Below are 22,755 nucleotides of genomic sequence, written 5' to 3'. Positions count from 1 at the left end.
TTCCTTCCTTCCTTCCTTCCTTCCTTCCTTCCTTCCTTCCTTCCTTTCTCTCTCTCTCTCTTTCTTTCTTTCTCTTTCTTTCTTTCTTTCTCTCTCTTTCTCTCTCTTTTTCCCTCCCTTCCTCCCTTCCTCCCTTCCTTCCTTCCTTCCTTCCTTCTCTTTCCTCTCTCTCTCTCTTTCTGTTTATTTATTTTTATTTTTTTCTCACTCTGTCGCCCAGGCTGGAGGGCACTGGCACCATCTCTGCTCACTGCAGCCTCTGCCACCTGGTTTCGAGTGATTCTCCCCTCTCAGCCTCCCTAGTAGCTGGGATTACAAGCGTGTGCCACTATGCCCAGCTAATTTTTGTATTTTTTGCAGAGATAGGGTTTCACCATGTTGGTCAGGCTGAGCTTGGACTCCTGACCTCAGGTAATCCGCCCGCCTTGGCCTCCCAAAGTGCTGGAATTACAGGCGTGAGCCACTGCGCCTGGCCCAGCTCGTTTCTTTACCTGAAAAATGGGAATAGTAGCAGGACCTACCTCATAAGGCTTCTATGAGGAATAAGTAAACTTATGTAAAGCTTGAGTAAGCGCACAAAAATAGAAAGCTAATGTTATTATTTTTCATATTGAAATGTGGAAGATCTTCTCACTAACTTTGTAGTTATCCTCAACTCTGTTTTCTAGACTAAATGAAAAATGTTTCAAATAGTGGGATTTATAATATTTTCCTAAGGATAAAACAACCGAAAATTTCCTAAATTATCCAGAGTATCCTAAATTAAACCCATTGTAGCAGTCAGCACTATTCTCTTATTTGAGACCTTTTGTAAGGTCTACAGTACTTAGTCTAGTCCTGTAGTACTTACTTTATTGCCCTTTGGTGGTGTTGACACGGGGTGTTCCCATGGTATAGATAGAACATGTTGTTATTTTTTTGCCACTTAAAGGAAACATAGCTAGTGGGAAATGAAGCTGATAGACGAATGAGAGAACTTTGTGTGATTTAGGGGAACTATGTAGGGATTGGGATCAATTGGGATCTATATTCCAGTTTTTGCTTTACCTTTAAATGTAATTTTGAGTAATTTACTTAATTTCCTTGACACTTGGTTTCCTCATCTTTGGAAATGGGAATGACAGTAATGCTTGGCCCACAATGAGCTTCGAATATTAAGTACTTGAGAATAATATTTATACATTCAAAATTCCCATATATGTGCTCACAATTGATAATTATTCTAATGCATTCATTTCTCCTCTTCCCTTGAAACCCTTGGCTGATGCTTTCATAACTCTATAACTCTTCTATGAAAAGCAATCCTTGAAAGGATAGAAGGAATACAGGCTATGATTTTCATCTACTCACAGATTAGTTTAGTATCTCCCAGATTAGAGTGTTTCTGTCATCCACCCATCCATCCATCATTTATCATCCATCTATCCACCTATCCATCATCCATCCATCATCTATCCATCCATCCATCCATCCATCCATCCATCCATCCATCCATCTTGCATGTATTGAGCATCAGCCATGTGGTATGCAAAAAGATTACAAACATCATCATCATTTCCCAGAGATTTCTGAACATGTGGAAATTGAAGAACTCAACTCAGCTTTTTGGAGTTCTTAATGTTGCCTTAAACCCAAAGATTGAAGAAGTATAAAAACGGAAAAATAGTAAGAATTAATTCAGGTGACATTGTTTTGGACATTTTCCAAATGGACTAATTATCCAAAAGCAAGCTGACATTTTATCTGTGGGTTTCTATGCTTGTTAAAATTTTTTTTTTTTTTTTTTGCTGCAGTACTCATTGAGCTAAATTTCATCTAACATCTGGCCATTGTATAAATATAGCAATGAAAACATGTCTAGTTGCCTACACATTAGGTATAAATTTTAGAAATCCAATTAGTGTTTTATTCTTTGTGTGCATTTCCCTTTTTCTTTAGTGTTTGAGCTAATTTTGGGTTTCTACCTGAAACGATAAGAATTCAAATATTTAGCACACATCTATGCAGCAAAATCCAACTAGATTGAACATTTCCTAATGATTATAAGATATTAATTCTTTTTTTATCCATGCAACAAGCACTTATTGAGTGAAAGGCACTTATTGAGTGAAAAGTCAAGCCTCGTCTCAGTGCCAACGGGTAGAGGTGGGAGTGGGAAGATACAGAAGAAATAAGACACAGTAAGGAGTTTAGAATCTAGTGGGGGAGATAGACACCTACACCAATGATTTCACTACAGTGTGACCAATGCTATAAGTGAGGTGCTTATCCACCTGGCTTATAAGGCATCACTCACCACTCATCTGATGGGTTGCACACTACATACATGGTTGTCCTTAGTCTTCCACTGAGAGTGTATAACCTCTCAAAATTGAGAAGCCCCTGAAACCAAGAACCCGGAGGGTTAAACCAGTACTCATTGAGCCTACATTATCCATCTGGGTAGGCAGAATCTGCCAAATGGCCTGAGGATGGATCATTTATTTAGCAATACTAGTGGCAGTTGTTTGTGTCTTCGCTTTTAGATTCATCATAATGATAGCTGATAACCAATGGTTTATTTTGCATAGATGTGGACATTCAGAATTAAGCCTGTACAAACACAATTTTCACTATCTGTATCAGGGGATCCCACAGTGTATACTCTGCAGGCTTTCAAAAAATACATTTGATTTCATGGGCCTACCACCATTTCCTTTGGTGTTGATTATACTCAAATATCAAAACCTCCTGATCATTCTAAAGGATCATCTTAAGATCTAACTACAAATGAATTTTTAACTTTATCAAACATATTTACCTTTTAAAACATCTGAATGTTTATTTTCACGAGCTTAGTAGTACAAGATGCAACATAATTTGTGAAAATCAACCACAATGCTAATACTTTAATATATTATTCCAAATATTAGACATTACAGTTTAAATCTTTTTAACATTAACTCTAATGTTGGAATAACATTTAAGTTAATAAATAACTGTGAATATAACCATATGTTCAGTCTATTCTCCCCAGTTTATCCTAAATGACAATTTTATTGTGATTTGGGTCATAAAAGTGATAAATAATTGTTTATATGTTTTCATAAATTGCATGTTTATTTAATTAATCCTGAAGAAAACCTAGAAATACATTCCAATGGAATACATAAATTAGATGTATTTTTTAGCTCTTTGATTTTTTTAACATGAGTGAGTCACACTGTAACTGCTCTTACATTTAGTGTTCATTGCACATAACATTTTTTGAAATGTATTTTCACAGGCCATAGGTAGTCATTTGCAAAAGTGGCCACAATTTTTGATCCTTGAATTAAATGTCTTTCATTTATTTTGGAGAATTATGGGTTTCCAAAGCTACTGCCCTTATGGGACAATCTGTAAAGTACTAAACTCACAAAATTTGTGGTAACGAAAGAGAGTTTTGTTACATTACACTTTCCAAATAGTAACCACATCTTCCAATAATTTTCGTGTTATAAACACATTAGGAAAGACAGAATTACCTTTAGGTATAAAATGTTCTGAATTTGCATATTCCGTAGTACTTACAATGAGAATTTATATTGGCTTTTATATTGTTTGATAAGGTTGTCTGTGCCCCTCAGACACAGAAGATATCTGTGCCATCTTCAGTTGTCACAAAGGCAATTTCTCTGTGAAATGTTCATAACATGTGAGGTTGGTGTCAACATGCTGCAATCGGAGGCTTTCCAGGATTCATCCTACCATTTGAATTTACTGCTCTATTTTGGGATTTTCCTGTTATTATCGAGTTTAAACCAATACAAGTGTTGTCTGGTTTCATGGTCTGAGAACAGTATTCTGTACTCTTTGGAGTCAGATCTCTAATAAATCATATAGTTCAATTTCATCACATATATTTTCCAAAGATTTCTAATCTTCTTGTAAAGTCTTCAATACTGAGGAGCAGCTCTAGCTAGCACCTAGGAGCTACATTAAGAAAAGGCTCAGATGATAAAAAGATAGTATAAGGGTTTAGGAAAAGCATCAATGGCAGAAATAACGTGTAGGAATCTTAAATTTAGGCAACTACTTAGGCCCAGAAAATATTTCCTTCCAGTATAAAAGGTTAAGGCTCTTTGAAGAAAATGTGATCTTCAACAATGGAAACATACATTCAAATTCTGGTCCCTTGAAAGCTTAAAATCGGACTCTTTCCCTTTTGTACACTTTTGACAAACTATGTGCGTTTTCAGTGTAGGGGCCACCTTACAATTTTAGGGTAATTGTACTCTTCCTTAGGGAAGAGACAGTTGGCATTGTTTCATGGCTGGGTATAATTCATTTATGTCTTCCCAGTTTTTCCTCTCTGATCTCTTCTCTGTGTATTTGTCAGCAGTGGTCTCCTGGGAGCAGCACTATGCACTTCATTAATAAGAAGGGATTAAAGAAAAAAGCCCCAGTCTTCTAATACACTTGGATAATTTGGTGTCATCCACAAGGCGAGAGACCCCTGCTGCATAGATGTCATTAGAAAGGTACAATTTCATTACTTTTTACTGGCAGAGCCTTGAGTGAAATAAAAAATATGTTGTCTCATATGTAGGGGGGAAAAGTGCTAAAGCTTTCATTCATTTCATGCCCCTAAAATAGTAGAATGCAAAAAATACATTTTATGGTTTTCACATTTATATTGCCTTCCTTTAGTAGTCCTTGAAATCATACTTCCTATTAAATATTGAGCAAAATAAAGATTAAAAGAAAATTATTTATATTCTTAAATCTCAAATGAGATTTATATATTTTTTATTAATTAACACACTTGTTTCAAATACCTACTATGTGCCAGGCTCTCTGCTAGCTACTAGAAACAAATTACAAAAACATCATTCACTTTTTTTAAACCCTAACTTATTGAATACTATAATTGGAAGTGAGTGTATATGAAATAAACCATATGGCAGAATAAAAATGATTATAAGCCAGTATATTGTAAGTGTATTCAAAAAATCTGTTTAACACTTCCTTGTTAACTGAACTTATTTTTAAATTGACATGTTTGCTGATGGTTGATATTACCTTTTGAACTGAACCACCCTGACTTTAAGCCTCTAAGTGGTATATTGTGCAAACATTTGAAATGACGGTGCAAACCATCTTTGGGAGATTTGCACCCCAGTTTCCATAGGTGCCGTCCCTGCTAGGAAGTAACCATATGTCACTGGCACAGTGTGTGGTGTGGCCACGCCCCCTGAGAAAGGGGCCTGGGATTTAGGCACCTGCGGTATGCCAATGGCACTCCCAGGCATAACACTGGTGTGATGACTCTCTGGAATCTCACACATCACTCTTTCCTAGCACCGAAGAGAATCAGGTTTAATAGTGGTCCATTATCTCATTGCCACAGACACACAACTGCCATTAACGCTAAAAAGTGACACACAGTTGGAACCGTGCTTGAGAGAAGACAGCCCTTGATCATCAGTTATTCACAAGTCACTCCTTGCAGTGATAGGTTTCTGCTTTCCTTCTAATAGCTTTTGTTCAGTGAAATTGACATTTGCAGTTCTTTGTCTAAGATAACAGCTAGACTAGACTAGTTAAGATGACAGAAACTGGGGTTTCTGGAGAACATTCTACTGACAAAAGGCAAAGCAGGACCAAAAACCAAATTATTTTGACAAGTAAATGAGTCAGGAACAAAAATACTTTAAAAATGTGCTGGGTTATGTACAATAGATCCAGAAATGAAAGATTGGTCTTCTGGTAAGCTTTGAATACAGAGTGATCTGACGTCCTTACCATTTTATTCTACAACCATGTTGTACCTTGTCTGTCATACATTTTAATTCACTCAAGTATGATTACACATGCAGTAAAGATTATCAACAAATGTCATGAGAAGTGAGAGGGCAGAGATTGGGACAGGGCCTTTATACCTTCTAGAGTGAACACAGCTTAAATAATCAACAAAAAGCCAGGACTCAACTAGCTAAGTTCTTGTTATCAAAAATACGTCTCAGCTAATGTTTAAATATAGATAACCAAAGTTACAAACAAAATCCCCAGTTTTGCCAATAAATTTTTAAAAAATAAGCAAAGTGGTAAAGGGGTTAAAAGCTTAGATCATTAAACTGGTGTGGTGCATTTGAGGGTGTGCACTGAAAACAGATCAACCATTTGATACCAGAGTACAGATTTCCTTTCTGTTTGTGATTTTTGTATGATGGTAACTTTTCCTCTGCCTCTATAAGATTTTATGAGTCTGCTTGTCTTGCATCTCAATAGGTGCTCTTATGATTTGGGAAGGGTTTCTGAATACTCTTTTCAAATTTCTGGGCTTTAGTCCCACATTACTTTAGGCAATGAGGAGGAAGAAGAAATACTACGAATTGAAGTTAGAATTGAAACTTGTGTATTTGTGATATAAATGGAAGGAAGTAACTGATTAGCAGTGACACTGGCTAATGCTCTTTTGCTGAGGTACTCTATAAATAAGGGATTGCTCATGAAAGAGCTTGTTATGCTTTCTCTCTTGTATGTGCATGACTATAACATACTGTATTTTGCCATTGTTAAACTTAGTTTAACAGAATAACTATTCAAATAAGAATTGACCATACCAATATCCCAGTAGAGAGGGAATAAGCTGATAGACGTGTCTTTGAGTTCTGTCAGGCAAGACTTAGCCAAATCTTGACACACATTTAAAATTGGTTGTTAATGAAAGGTAACTAGATAAAATAGGTATATATTTGCTTAAGGATATTTTTAAAATATTTCTTTTTTTAGATTTGAAATTCACAATAGGTTTCTTCCTTTCCTCCTTGCTAATTTATGAAATATTTATTGTTTAGACTGACTAATAGGACATGAAACAACAAACCTGCACATGTCTAATTTATAATAAATCTGTTTCCTTAATGGGTGGAAGGAAATCTGAGGACAGTTCTAAGGAGTCTTGTCTGCTTTCAGTGCGATCTTCTAGTCATACTGAAGACAATACCTCTCCGGACTGGTCTTTCCCCTTCTTCTCCTCTCCCCGGTCCATGTCAATCACGTGCACCACTCCAGGTTTTAGAATCAGGTCATCCGTCTCTACCTGACTCCTGTTGTCCTCCACCTCCATGTAGCTTCCTTTTGTTTGCTGGGCAGCTTTGCTGAAGGCTTCTTTAAAACGACGTTTGAGTTCAACATCTGGACAGAAGACATACTCATAAAGGCCACCAGCGAGGACAGCTCCTATGATGGGCCCAACCCAATATATCTAAGGAAAAGATGAAAGAGGATAGAGTATAACTAGAGAGAAGCTATTCCATTGAGCAGCTCATGAATATAATCTAGCTGGGTTAAATTAAGAGTGTATTTGTGTCATGCATCAAAAAGAGGGGAATTGGAGAGGAAATAAAAAACACCAAATCCTCATCAGAGATCCATAAATCATTAAACAGCATTTGAACAGAAAACAAGAAGGAACTGTTTCATCTCCTATTCTCTTTTCATTAATTATGTTCTTTCCATCATATGATAATCCTTAATGTAAAGATAGCTCCTCTTTGGTGGGGTTACAAATTAAGCGCACTAAGAATTCTTTAATATAGAAAAAAAATTTCTGGAGAGTCCTTATTTTCTCAATATTGTCATCTTTCACTGGTTTCCTGCACAATCATGATCATCACACAGACTTTATCTTTTGGGGATTCCATTATTCAGGTCAGCATGATCAAAACCAACCCAGCTCTACCGCTTAGCAGAGCTGTGAGTGCTTGTATCAGTTACTTAACTTTCAAAGCCTTACTTTCCCCATCTGTAAAGTGGGGATTATAATAATACGAACCTCATGGGGTAAAAGGATTAAGTGCAATAATACTTGTAAAGTACTTAATAGTTTTTAGTTCTTAGTACTATCTGCTCCGTTCCAGGCTTCCAAAATTTGGTGATTTGATTTAAATGAAAACCTCATGTGTTCATTACTGTGCGGATAGCTTTCATCTATGTGGTTCTTACGATGGTGGCTTGGTGAAAAAACATGAGTTTATGGCTAGTTGAGGAGTAGCAATTCCACAGGATTAAAATAAATGGAGATTATTATTATTATTATTATTATTTTGAGAAGGAGTCTCCCTCTGTCGCCCAGGCTGGAGTGCAGTGGGGTGATCTCTGCTCACTGCAAGCTCGGCCTCCCGGGTTCACGCCATTCTCCTGCCTTAGCCTCCCGAGTAGCTGGGACTACAGGTGCCTGCCACCACGCCTGGCTAAATTTTTGTATTTTTAGTAGAGACAGGGTCTCATCGTGTTACGCAGGATGGTCTCAATCTCCTGACCTCATGTTCCGCCCACCTCGGCCTCCCAAAGTGCTGGGATTACAGGCGTGAGCCACCGTGCCCAGCCGGAAATTATTATTACATATTAGCTATGCACCTAGAATAAAGTTTTGAGTTTGAATGAAGTGCAGACATTTGCTTTAGAGCACATGTGTGCTGTAGAATATTAGACATTTATTTAGCAGACACACTTGGTCAACAGAAACCCTGCTTTTTTAGCACTGTCCCCGAGCCAGCCATACTTGGCACTTTTCTTGTATAATCTCATTTAATTCTAACAATAATCTATGAGATAAATATTATTATTCTTCCCATTTTATGAAAAGAAGAGTGACAGTCTGAGAGGGTAAGACGCTTGCTTAAGATTTTGTGCTTAGCAAATGGTTGAGCTGAGATTTCAGACCTGTCTGACTTCAAACCTCTCATTTGAGGCTGGGCACAGTGGCTCACCCCTGTAATCTCAGCAGTTTGGGAGGCTGAGGTGGGTGGATCGCTTGAGCCCAGGAGTTTGGTTCAGCCTGAGCAACATGGTGAAACCCTGTCTCTACAAAATACAAAAAAATTAGCTGGGCTTGGTGGTGTGCACCTGTAGTCCCAGCTACTTGGGAGGCTGAGATAGGAGGATCACTTGAGCCTAGGGAGGTTGAGGCTGCAGTGAGCCATGATCATGTCATTGTACTCCAGCCTGGGCAGCAGAGTAAGACCCTGTCTCAGACAAACAAACAAACAAAAAATAAAATGAAAACCTCTCTTTTGAAACACTGTTCCAAACACTGTAGTATACTGTTTACCACTGTATTACTCATTTGAGAAAAAAATTATGGATGCTTTTTGTTTAAAACACCCTCTGCAAATTAATCTCAGTTTGCATCCTCATTGTAAGATTTAAATAAAATTCAAACTTTAAGCTGAGGCGGAAGACATAACATTGACGGGCAAACTATTGTTAGAGTGGCTGGAAGAATCAAGTTCCTCTCTTGAACATGAAAAAACCCGTATGAGCCTTTATTTTCTCTATGCTCTTTTAAAGGAGAAACGGGAGCCCTCCTCTAAATGTCTTTATTCTTTGTTCCTTTAGTAAGGTCCCATTAGACATATACTATTCCACAGGCTACAAATCCCACAAGGGAGAACAGAACAGCAAAATAATTACTACCTTTTCCAAAACATCTGTGAGTGAGAGACCTAGATGCATGTTCTCAACAATAAACAGATCTCAGTGTCAAGTTGCTATTTCAGATGAAGTCATATGTACTTTAAAGAATCTTTATTGCTAAAAATCTAGAAAACGTGTAAAAGTGTAAAGAAAACTAAAATAATATCATTATACTATACAAAAAACCCAATTAATATTTTAATGTTATTCCTAATCTCTCTACCTACAAATATACTTTAGTTCTACATTTCATATAACCATTGCTATTTTTAGTAGAATTAAGTTTGGTATGATATAGCATGGGAAACTTTTGGTTTAATCAACAAGCTAAGAATTTTCCTACTATTTAAATTTTAACTAGCTTACTACAACTGACAAGTAATTAATAAAATACATATTTTCATCTACATTTTCAAGTGCTTATAAATTTAACTAAAAGTTGTTAATGACAAAATAGTTTCAATTTAATTTGTTGAACTGAAAGTTGTATTTTCATTATAAGATCAGGGCTGGGCACTGTGGCTCATGCCTATAATCCCAGCACTTTGGGAGGCTGAGGCGGGTGGATCACCTAAGGTCAGGAGTTCGAGACCAGCCTGGCCAACATAGTGAAACCCTGTCTCTACGAAAAAATACAAAAATTAGCTGGGTGTGGTGGCGTGCACCTGTAATCCCAGCTACTCAGGAGGCTGAGGTAGGAGAATCTCTTGAACCCAGGAGGAGGAGGTTGCAGCAAGCCGAAATCGTGCCACTGCACTCCAGCCTGGGCAACAGAGCAAGACTCCATCTCAAAAAGAAGAAGAAGAAAAAGATCATATACTACTCACTAGAAATTTCCATTTCTGTTAATGTGGTAACTTTTTTGACACAAAAATGGAGGTATCAGTGGCAAAATGACTAATCTCATGGATGGCATTGTTGGCCAAGTCTTGATTTGAACACTGACTCTCATTCTGTTATTTAATGCTGTAGATTACTTTTAAAGATTTGGTATACTTTTCTTAGAAGTGAATGCACAGAGCAGTGGTGCATTTTCTTGTCATTTGCAGTGTATACCATAGATGAATGGCTGTGACTAGGTCAGTAATCACTGTCTGAATAAACACAAGGGGCATATTCTGTTATATTCATGAATTTTTTAAAGTTGCAGGTGACATTTGCAATATGTAAGCTATAATAAAAGCTAGCCCTCTTTGAAGCTGGCTTACAGGTGTCATATTTTTATTGGCTATTGTAAGTTAGCATGTTGGTGGCCTTCACAATTGCTGCATTACTTATTTAATTGTAAAGGATTTAAATTTCTTTGCTGTGAGAAACAACTGAAACAAAATTAATTATAATATTTTTAAATGGACACTGCTATTCTCTGGAAGCACTGCCACTACATTCATAAATATTTATTAATAATAGGTTGGGTTTGAGACTGAAAAGTGAGCCTTTTCTGTGAGTCATTCATTTTTCCAGTTACGGTTATGGTGATAATAGCATAAACCTTTGCATTATTTATTCGACACCATCTGCAGTTCAAATATTTGCAACTTACACACTATTAATTGAGTTTATGCATTTGTAAACAAAAAAGGGTAAATAACTTTGCTATGGGCAGAGGTTTTAAGTGTTTCATTCATTTTTTTTTTTTTTGCAATTTTTTTTTGTGATTTGCTGGGAAGACTTTACTTTCAATTATTTAAACACCATATTTACTACACCATGCTAACTTTAACTTGATCCACATGGGCAACCTCCATATACAGTGTATTCTGCTGCAGTCTGTCAGGTACAGTGTCTAAAATAGTGCTTCAAAAAAGGAAAAGACTGTAATTGAAGGCCTAGAACAGATATATAAGAGATGTTTTACAGCAGATCTGTGCTAGTCTTTCCCTAGTCTTTATAAAAGATGTAAATAAAGTGGGGGTCAAGGTTGGAGAAATGCAAGAGAAACTAGTAAGCAAGATAATGAAAAATACAAGAGTCCCACAGGTAATTGTCCTCAACTGTAGGAAGACAGGGACTATCAATATGAGGGTTACCCAGTGGTTTTCCCAATTTCCCATGATAACTGCAGGTCCAAAGGATCGAGCGGGATTCATGCTGGCACCAGTATAATTGATCTATAGGAAACAAGAAAAAACAACTTCAGACATTGCTGAAACAGGGCTACTAGCAAGTATCATTCATTGCAATTTGCTGTCATTTGTCACTTAGAGGAACCACAAGATGTTAGCAGCTAGATCAACATTCTTATTGAGCAGTTGGAAAAATTACAACCTAAAATGGACAGTCATGGCTGGATACTAAAGAGCAACTGCTGTAAAACACAACATCTTCAGGCCAGCTAGAGTGAGGATAAATGAGGTGGGATTGATTATATAAATGGACTTGGAAACTTACTGCAAATAAATGTCCAATTGCAACAGAAAATCCAATTGCTAAAGCTATTGAGCCAGTGACATCAGTCCGTTTGGAATCACAGCTGGCAAAGATAGTAAACACCAACTGAAATGTGATTATCAACTCAACTAGGAGACCATGACCAGCGGTAAGATTTCCATGAACCTAGAGAAGGAAAAATACTCCATCAGAATTGAAGCAAGAGTATTTTCGATGACAATGTATTAATATCACTGTGAAAGGCACATTTGATCCGTGTAAAAATAAAGGTGAGTCTTCTACCTCACCTTCAACTGAAACCTTCCTTCTCTCACCCCCCCAAAAAGAAAGAATAAATTTACATTCATTTTGGGTCATCACAGCTAATTACTCTTACAATGACCAAGCAGGAGTTTGTGCTAAATGTCCTTTTCTACAAAGGAAGCAAAATGTGCCACTGCAGCACTTAACTTGTAAAAGAATTTCTTGAGAGCCTTGTAATTGCATAAGGCAATGATTAAATCCATTAATTAGGTTTAAATTAATTAATATATATTTCAATTAAAATTTAAGCCATTTGTTTTTTTTTTTTTTTTTTTTTTTTAATCAGCCCTGGTGCTGAGTTAACAATTGATACTCCTAATCAGCTAAGAACAAAACTAGGATCGGATGTCTATGTTTTTTAAGCACAACCCTTTATATAGATCATTGTACATCTTATGAACATGACAAGAAAATAGTTTTTTCCTGCTAGTGAACAAATAATTGTAAGGAAAATGCATGAAGCTAAATATAAAGTCAATATAGTAATTGGAATGGGAGAAGGAGAGGTAAAAACCAACACAATTTTCAGGCCACCTAGATTTTGTTATTTTTAAGCACTCAAGAGCAAACAATGATTTCTTATAGATATACCTAAATACTGCCAGAATCAGTTTTCACACTATTAAGAATCATCCAAAAATTCCTTAGGAGTAAATTAGCTATTTTAGGGATGTGCCTCATGCCACCAAGGCATTATTTAGCAAAGAGTTTGCAAGAAGCTTAGAGTCCTAGTTTGAAAATAGCTAAAGATGCTACCATGGTGACTCCCAGGCCTCCCACCACACTGGGAGGTGTGACCAGATAGAGGATTCCTGCTCCAATGATGGCCCCCAGGCACTGGGCTGCAATGTAGAAGACAGACTTGGCGATGCTTATCTTCCTGGTGCACACCATGGCCACAGTCACTGCAGGGTTGATGTGGCCACCGCTGATGTGGCCAAAGCACTGCACCATGGTTGCAATGCTGAGTCCAAAGCAAAGGGAGATGAGAACCATGTCGACCGGTAAAGGCTTTTCTGTTCCACCCCAGTTGATGGTGGATCCCAGGCTTAGGAGAACAAAAATAAGCATGGCCAGAAATTCCGCTGTGACTGCTTTCCAGAAAGCTTGAGTCCAGACCCCTCTGAAAGCCACCATGATGTTCTCTCTGGTACACAAAGGTCCACACTTACTGAAAAGAGAAACAAATCATCATCAGAAGCCACTACACCCAGGTTTATGAATTTAGATGAAGGGAACAAGGCCTGCCATCTTCAGGTACTGTGGGCAGGTGCTGCCAAGTGTGATTAGAACACCAAGAAAGAATGCTTCTGCTAAAGCTCCTTCATGAATAGTCAAGAGACTGTTATTCTAGTCTCCTTTGATTTAATATTCAAAGATCATCCAGTTTCACTGGAAAATTATCCAAACTGTCCCTAGAAAGGAAAATGTCTAAATCAAATTCCTTAAAAGATTAAGAATAAAATATATTTACCTTGTGCTTAATTCCCTTAGAGCAAGTTTTTAAGTTTCAAGTACATTTTACATGCCACTTATATTTTGAACATAAAGCATTAAAACAAGGTATGCGTGGGGGGGGTCGTCTTTTCTAGCTTTGCATTTGATTGCTTTGAAATGGCATTCTGAAAATCTCCCCCTCCCCCAAGACTCTGGATTAAGGAGGAAGACTTCTAGGAAGCCAGGGTGCTGAAGACTGTCTTTTGAGAAAGTGAACTCATTGAGGGGAGAGGAGCTTCTGGTGACTAGCTAGGGCGATGGGAACAGGCGGGGCCTCAGCTGGGACAGCGACACTCCCTCACTCTCCTTTGCGCCAGGAGCGAGCAGGCTGCCAGCGGGAGGAGCCCGGGAGCTGAACCTGCCCAAGGGACACCGCGCACCGCCCAGATCTGGGCGCGCGGCACAGGGACGTGTCAACCTCCGTCCCCAGGGAGCCTGCAGCGCCTCTCAGAGGGCGGAGCAGCGGCCATTCCCGGCTCGTGCCAGGCTCCGGGGCGGCAGCCAGGTGCACACACAGAATCGGCCCCGCGAGTCCGCCCGCCTGCCCGCCGGCCCGGCTGCATCCTGGCCGCTGGAGGTGGGGAGAGATGGGAGGGGGGATGCTTTTAGGGGAGGAAGGACAGCCTCTCCTCGTGCCCAATCCTCTCTCACCCCTTGACCCTGACCGTACAAACGCAGATAAACCTGCCAAAGGGAGCCTGGAGGCTGGGGTGTGCCAGCAATGCCCCTGTACCCTTCTTGCCTTCATGGTACAGAGCTCGGGAAGTCAGGAAAAGGGGGTGTGGCTAGGGAAACTTTGGGCCCCTGAGCAGAAGGCTCTATGGAAAACGGCTTTTCTCTAAGGTCTTCTTGATGGCTTTCTGTTACATGGGCTTAGAGGACAGTGCGTCTCACCTTGCGGAGCTTCTCGGGGGAGGGTGGTGGGCAGGCAGTCTGGGAGAGGGAGGACGCCTTCTCCTCCCATCTATATCCCTCTTGCTGTCATTAGATCTTTGGAGCAGAGAAGGGGTGGTTTGACGATACTGATGCCAACTGCTCATTCTGGGAGGAAATGGCTAGGATTGCCCTTTTGTGGGGGCAATTACCCCAGTTACCATGTCATCTAAGACTTTTGCCCTTGTCCTTTGCCTTTGATAGTCATGACAGCCAAGAAGTATGGAGAGCATTTACCAGTGAATCTAATTGCAGAGGACCACGTAAGGGGTTAGGCAAGAAAGCCAAGTGCTTTAAGAGATTAATATTATTGTGGCTTTCCCTCTGACAAATTGCGGGGCCTTCATTTCCCCACCTCACTGAATGTTCCCGGGAGCCTGCTTTCTGCATGGGTAGTGAGGAAATGCAGTGCCAAAAAGGGTGAGGGGAATTTCCAGCTCAGCCTAGCCCTCAGTTTGCTAAGGGACTTTGCTTTAGAGGTGGAGAGTGAAAAACCCTTTCTTGCCTAAGCCTGGGTGGCAGGAAAAAGGAAGAGCTGGCTCCACAGCGGGGTGGCCAGCCACATCCCATGCATCCCCTTCCCCAGTGAAGCAAATCTCAGAAGTATGAAAAACCCCAGGTGGGATGACAAAGACATCATACTCTCTAGAGGAAGAGAATGTAAAGAAACAAAAACGGTAGCTGGAATGGGGCAGGGAGGGCACCCCGGAGGAGACACTAAAAATATTCCCAAAGAGGGCAAACTCAGAAAAGTCATACATTGAACAAGTTAGGAGAGTCACTTCTGAACTCACTGGCAGCCCAGGGCTGTAGCCGAGATGGCAAAGGGGGCAAAATGCGATCACAGGTGCTGTTGTTTGTGGTCAGGGTTAGTGGGGAGGAGGAGGAGGAGGACAAAACAGGAGGCTAAGGAAGCTAGGTGGGAAGGAAACAACGTCCTTCTCAGCCCCGCAGGAGACACCAGGCGAGGTGGGACCCAGAAAAGACCAGCCCCCCGCTCACCCCCTTCACCTCTCACTTCTGCCATTTCCCCAGTTCTCTCCCTGCTTGGTCTCTCATGCACCTGTCTACCTCTCCAGAGACCTAATTTAAGAAACTCAGTTGCTCTTTCAGCTTCAAATTTTCATCAGCCAGAGAAATTTAAAAGAGTGCAAAACTTGAAAACAAAACATAAATGTACTCTTTAAGAATGTTTTTAGCTTTTTTTGTTTTTTTAATCCACAAAAATCTGATCTCCTTCCAAGGCAGATGTACCAGCCTCAGTCGGCTGTGAACCCTGCAGTTTGCTGGCAGCATAGACATATCTTTGGCCTTATGAGGGCTCACCCCAGCATCACCCATAGCACCCTGTTTTTATTGTCGGTGTTCCCTTACATGTTCACACTCACTGGAAATGATCAATACAATTAGTTTTGCTTCTTTTGCCCCAGAACAAAGGGGATTTGTTGATGTGACCCGGTTGTACCGAATTGGACACATCATTTTCTAGCTGAACACTCAGCTTCATCCACTCCAGGACAGCTGAGGATCTGGGTGAGTAATTTTTCTGATGAAATGCACTATAGCTAGATTTACCTCCATAAGGCAATTTTTCTGGGCTTTTGCAGATCTCAAACATATGGAGGATTTGCCTAAAAAGCATCCCTTTTCTTCTACCTTCTCTATGCCTCTCTTCTGAAAATGCCCAGTACTTAGATCTAAAAGAACCACCCACCTGCCCCATAGCTGCCATCCAGATTCTGCCTAAGAAGGCACAAACATCTGTAATGAAAGAGACAGTTTCATCTTTTGGCCCTGAGCATTGATCCCTTAAGGCAAAGAAGGACTTACCCCCACCGCCTTGCTGTGGGTCTGTCACTCATGCCTTCCCCAGCCAGAGTGCAGCTCTCATTGCCTGCCCCGCTGCTCCCTGTGTGCTGGGAGTCAGATTACGGCCACTTGTCTGATTGGGTTTTTGGAGTGTTAGGGGTGGAAAGATTCTGCACCATGTGGCAATCGCTAAGTTATATTTGAACTTGAAGTAACTTTTCTGTACCTGATCACTGTAGACACAGGGCATTTCAGGAATGCAAAAACATTTACTTACATTATGTTTATTTTATTTAGCCAGTAATGTTTGAAAATGAGGATTTCCTCAAATCTTTATTTGAATTCTTCCTACCACAAAGAATTGTTCAGAATTTGTCTTGTTTGGTTATATGTTGTAGTTTAAATTGGGCAACTATTAGAAAATGAATTTGTATAATCCAGCAGTTGAGATGAATTGAGATAGAGACTTTGGTGCATTTATTTTTTAGCCAATGAATTCTGTTTGAAGTTTTTGATCTGAGAAGAAGCATTATAAGCACAATATATAACTGCAGCTCCATTTATAGCACAGGCAGCACTGATTTGGACAATAAAAATAAGGAAACACAGGAAATACAGGAAATAAGACTGCTCTAGGTGCTCACCTGTTATATTAATAATCTGGGGGAAAGAAGTAGCAAACTTAAAAAATATCAAAGTTGGATGGGGATGAAATTATGGGGAACTGTAGGTAAATTTAACCTCTTGAAACCTAGGGACAGGACTGATTTTATAATTTACTGGTCCCAGTGCAAAATGAATGCAGGACACCTTGGTAAAACATTTAAATTTCAAAATTGCGACAGCAGAGCATAAATAAAAGCTGGGTGCTTCTAAAGGCAGGACCTTGTGCAGCTGCACAGGCTACATGCTTATGAAGACGTCCCTGCCTAAGGAGTTTGGTGAACTCTAGAAGGTTTAACCATTAGCTACCTGGATCACCATCTCATTATTATTTTTTCTTTAAATAGACCATAGGTGCATGGGATTGGAATAATCAGAATTCCTGAGTTATAACACTCTGTCATCACTCATGCATGTATGGCCCTCTTATTTTCTAATAGTTAATTATAATGGCTTTTAAATAATGTAATGAACATCTATGAACCCACTACTCAAGTCGACAACTAGAACAATGATAATAACTCACATTATCTATGGACGCCTCCCTTTTCTCACTTTATATTTCAGATTGGATTTTTTTTTTCCAGAATGAAGTATGACAAGAAAGAAATACATAAGAGAGGAGAAAGACTGTTATACTTTTAAATCCCAGTTACAGTTTTTTGTTTTGTTTTCATTTGCGTACTTGAGACATGGGAATGGGTGAAGAACTCTCATTCGAAAGAGGAATTCAAAATTTGAGTGTGACTTTCAGAGGAGCACTTTATTACTGTTTCAAGCATTTTGAGTTAACCAAGATTGAATTTAGATTCTTAATAATATGGTTGTACACTGGTTATTGTACATCAGTGGTTTCTACCTTTAACAGGCTTCCTGAAAGTCAGAATAAATTGTGATGAGAGTGGCAGGGAGAATTGATGTGAATCCACAAAGAACACTTAAAACATTTCATATTGATTCTTAAAGCTGTTTACCATTTGGATTTTAGAATGAGATTTTAAAAAGGTGCAAAATGTTTGTTACAAATTGGAAAACTGACTTTCTAGGCAGATGTGCTAAGTGTCATTACTCTGACCCTAAGGCATTTGAGTCAGAGGTATTCTGAGGGCTGTGAAGCTAAGGCACAAGGCAGCCATGTTTAGGGGCTTCCTTGTGAATGAGTCCTGTGGGCAGATCCACAGGAATCCACAGAGTGGCGCTCCTTAGGGGTGCTGGTCTGGTCGGTGGGTGGACATTTTCTAGGTCCACTCTTCACAGGTTGTCCTAGGCTTATTAGCATTCTCTGCACAACCTCGGCAGTTGCAGTTACCATTTTACGATGTGCCAGCAAAAGTTGGTTACCACGGTTTCTCAGCCTCCTTCCCTGTTTTCTGGCTGCCTGATGCCTTGGCAGTGCTGTTCCTAAGGGATGACTGTTCCCATCAAGGAAGGGGCCACCCTCATTGGCACCAACCCCTACACTTATTAGTACTCTCAGCAGAGTAGCTTAAAATTGACTGGGGATTAACTCTTCACCTACCAGAGGTAGTTTTTCTTGTTAAGTATTGCTGATTATTCTTTTTGTACTTGAGCCGCTACTACTGATCGTCCTGTGATACTGTTAGCTGCAGGCAATAATCAGCTAGTTACCTGGATTTTCTTTGGACTAGGGGCAGACATTTCCCACAGGATTGTCTGTGGTCTTGTATGCAGAATGCGATAATGAAGGAAAGCAGCTATAATGTGCTTCTGGTGGTGGTGGGTCACCAAGAGGTGGGAAGCTCTGGTGAATACGAGTAATACCTTCTACACTGAAATGTTTTGATGTGGACCTGGATCCAAGTGACAGTTGGAATCTAATCCCCCCCACCCCCGCCACCTCCCGCCACTGGTATGTTTAAAAGGGTGCAATTCATTAAAAAATTGAATAACAATTTATTAATTAAATCTTACTGACTTTCTCATTGTATAGTGTTATGATCTTTTGGGGGAGGGTAGTTACATGGCACATTGATTTAAAATTGGTCTTTGCGCCAGACGACCCTATGAATCTTCAGTTCAATAGCCTTGTGAAGTTGCGGGTCAGTAACACATGAGGAACTAGAGAGAAGCATAAGTGAAAATGACAGGTACTTAGCAAACACTAGCTAATTGACACACTTTGTTTCTGAATTTTTAATCTACTATGCCATACTATTTTCCTTGGGTGCTGTTGTATATCTTTGGGATTTGTGGACTCCTTCTCCCATCCTTGCCCTCAGAACTTTTAATATTTCTTCATGTGTTCAGAGATTGAAAACTGAAACAAAAGCACTAAACATGCCAGCAATGCCTCAGTACCAGACGGGAAGTGTCTCCAGGCTGGTAAGGGCAGATTCAATCGCAACTCATAAATCTTACTTTGCTTTTCATGAATCTCAGCATCATGAATTCCCCCAGAGCACTTATATATCAGTATGTTCATTAAAAACAAACAAATAAACAGAACAACAACAGCAGCAGCAGCCGCAACCACTACCATCACGACGAAGGGCTTAATGGGGCTTTGTTCCTTTTTCAAGGAAGCTTTACCTTATGGTTATAATTCAGGATGGCTTCCAGAAATAGAGTTCACCACCGAAAGAGTGAAATAAAAATAATGGTCAAATACAGCAAGGAATCAGAGTGTTTAACTTAGCTTCCTGTTCCTTAGTGAGGTTCATGGGAGAAAACCTATCTTGGTTGTTGAACCTTTCAGAAACACCATAAATCTCTCTCTGTGCCCCCACGCCCAACAGATCCAGGCTTTCGTGTTTGGTGTAGCAGGCACATTTTTCTTGATTCAGATCCAGGCGGACTCTGCTTTGGTGGGGGAATTGTACTCTGCTGACATTTAAGGCAGGAATTCCCTGGGAAAATAGTCAAGAGATTCTTTTGGAGCTGCTGGAAATGCTCCAAAGGGTTTAGGGTTCCCCTCTCCAGGCAAATAGGGAGAGAGAACGGGAGGGAGGGAAAGAGAAAACAGAAGGACTTTATTGAGTGACTGTATTTCATCTGAAGCTGGTTACAAAAAACCAGAAATGTGGTTGGATGACTGGATACTTTTCTTACACCTTATCTCTTCCCCAGCTAATATGACAGCTCAGAGTCTGGTTGGGCATTTAAAAAAACAGCTCAGACATCCATAGTAGACAATCAGTTCTCCGGGAAGCAAAGGACTTTGGGATTTAATGGGTTGGACCAAAATGTTTGAAATGGTTAATAGTCTAAGTGTAGCCTATACTAGTAATTGTTTCAGAATTTAAATTAAATTTGAATATATTAAAAACTAAGCCAACATTTTGGTGACCACTGTCACTCAGTCACCACTGTCATCTACAGTGATCATTACAGAAGGGCTCAGAGTACCCGCATTTTTAACAGACTAACAGAGATGTTTCCAGCTTCAAGGACAGAAAAGGTGTTTAAAATTCTGTACACGTGGGGTATGACCAGCAGAGTAAGCCAAAAAACTAGGTGGTTAAAAAAAATGCTTTCAGAATAATGCTAGAAACAGAACACTTTTTAAAGGAGCAGAAGTGGCCATAATCTGTGACCACAAAAAGAAATGACTGATCTCAACAGTCAAGTTATTTAGGAATGGCCTTGGATGACCTTTCTAATAATTCAGATACTTTCTTTTCTTCCTTCCTAAATGATCATACATCCTTCTCTTTAACCTCTGTACTTTTTTTTTTTTCCGCATTCATACAATCAGGAAGGCACATCTGAAATTCAAAGGGCCTTAGAGGTGTCAAGTCTCGGCATTACTGGTTTTATCTTTCCTGAATGTTCTTATCTCTTGCTGCACTTTGGCCAATATTTTTGCTGCAGGGAGTATCCTGCGACCACACCTTGTCAGGTCCCACCTTGGAGCCAATTTAGGTGATTCTTTTATCCTCAATCCCTTTCGCTTCTCTCACTGCCACAGGATTTTCTGATTCTTCTCCAAACACTCCTCAGTATTTATCTCCTTCATGAAATCTGCTCTTCGCAAACTTGCTTGGTTCCAGTCACCTAAGAAACCCGTAACAACCGGAAGGCCTATGTGATACTCTGCAGTTACAACTAGGTAATATATTGACTCATTCACTGGTGTTTTGATGCTACCTTATCTCTCTTTTAAAATATAAACTGTAGGCCGGGCGCGGTGGCTCAAGCCTGTAATCCCAGCACTTTGGGAGGCCGAGACAGGCGGATCACGAGGTCAGGAAATCAAGACCATCCTGGCTAACATGGTGAAACCCCGTCTCTACTAAAAAATACAAAAAAACTAGCCGGGCGAGGTGGCGGGTGCCTCTAGTCCCAGCTACTCGGGAGGCTGAGGCAGGAGAATGGCGTAAACCCGAGAGGCGGAGCTTGCAGTGAGCTGAGATCCGGCCACTGCGCTCCAGCCTGGGCGACAGAGCCAGACTCCGTCTCAAAAAAAAAAAAATAAAATAAAATATAAACTGTAGTTACGGGAATATATGTCTTATAAAATTTCTTACTGTGTTGATGATGATGATGATGATGATGATGATGATAAAGTGATGGTAATGATTTTGTTGATAATACCATTGTGTAGTGGAAGGAGAAAGGTAAGAGTTGGCAGTCTTGACTCCATCATTTACCTTTTGTTGGCTGTAGACCCTTGACCTCTTTGAGCTCTGTTTTCGACATCTGAAATGGAATAGATGATTAACTGTTCTGTGTTTTTGCAAATTTATGGGAAATCTATGATGCCCTCTGTGATGGTTTGGTCTGTTTGACCCTTCTAAATCTCATGTTGAAATTTGATGCCCAGTGTTGGAGGTGGGGCCTGGTGGAAGGTGTTTGGGTCATTGGGGTGGATCCCTAATGAATGGCTTGGTGCCATTCTTGCAGGAGTAACTGAATTCTCACTTAGTTCCCATGAGAACTGGTTGTTGAAAAGAGCCTGGCATCCCTTCCTCCCTCTCTTACTTCCTCCTCTCACCATGTGGTCTTCCACATGCCAGCTCCGCTTCCCCCTCCGCCATGAGTGGAATCTTCCTGAAGCCCTCAGCAGAAGCAGATGCTGGTGCCATGCTCCTTATACAGCCTGCATGGCTGTGAGTCAAATAAACCTCTTTTCTTTTTGAATTGCCCAGCCTCAGTTACTTCTTTATAATAGTACAAAAATCGATCAAGGTGTCCTTCTTACCTCATTCTGGTTTGGGTCCAACTTTTGTATGCTTCCCTAATAGTTTTGGCTCCCAAATCCCATTGTAGAACTGTGTCTAGCATGCTGGAATCACTTGTTTTCTTTGACCTCCATCACTGGCCTGTGATGGCAATGGGAGTAGGGAACCCTCTCTTAGTCGTTGTACTAATTAATTAGTCACATTGTAAAGATTAAAAAGAATGATGGAGTAAACAAGTGAATATGGCTCAAATAAGGCAGTACCAGCAGGAATGCTTTGCAAACTTCATACATGTTAGTGTTAATAAATGTGAGTAAGGATGATGCTGAGGCTCATGATTTTAAAAAAGGCATTCAAGCCGGGTGTGGCAGTTCATACTTCGAATCCCAGTGCTTTGGGAGGTTGAGGCAGGAGTATCACTTCAGGCCAAGAGTTCAAGGCAGCCTGAGAAACATAGAGATACCAATGTCTTTACAAAAATTTTTTTTTAAATTAGGCATGATAGTATGCACCTGTGGTCCCAGCCACTGGGAGGCTGAGGTGGGAGGATCGCTTGAACACAAGAGTTTGGAGC

General features: G+C 40.0%; 1 protein-coding gene across 1 annotated transcript; it reads right to left on the bottom strand.

Annotated features, from left to right (window-relative positions):
* Nucleotides 1-2,792: 2,792 nt before the first annotated feature.
* Nucleotides 2,793-16,585, bottom strand: AQP4 (aquaporin 4). The gene is made up of 5 exons (XM_017859972.1): nucleotides 16,399-16,585; nucleotides 12,895-13,309; nucleotides 11,836-12,000; nucleotides 11,475-11,555; nucleotides 2,793-7,231 (listed from the first exon to the last, which is right to left on the bottom strand). Exons 1-5 carry the CDS (start codon nucleotides 16,428-16,430, stop codon nucleotides 6,953-6,955), a joined length of 972 nt encoding a protein of 323 aa, XP_017715461.1. The 5' UTR covers nucleotides 16,431-16,585; the 3' UTR covers nucleotides 2,793-6,952.
* Between the last annotated feature and the right edge of the window lie 6,170 nt (nucleotides 16,586-22,755).

The sequence above is a fragment of the Rhinopithecus bieti genome, unplaced genomic scaffold (genome assembly GCF_001698545.2).
Source record: "Rhinopithecus bieti isolate Rb0 unplaced genomic scaffold, ASM169854v2 scaffold_51907, whole genome shotgun sequence".
In the NCBI taxonomy this organism is placed as follows: domain Eukaryota; kingdom Metazoa; phylum Chordata; class Mammalia; order Primates; family Cercopithecidae; genus Rhinopithecus; species Rhinopithecus bieti.
The sequence above is the reverse complement of the archived record's forward strand: the minus strand, read 5'-3'. Positions and strand labels throughout refer to the sequence as shown.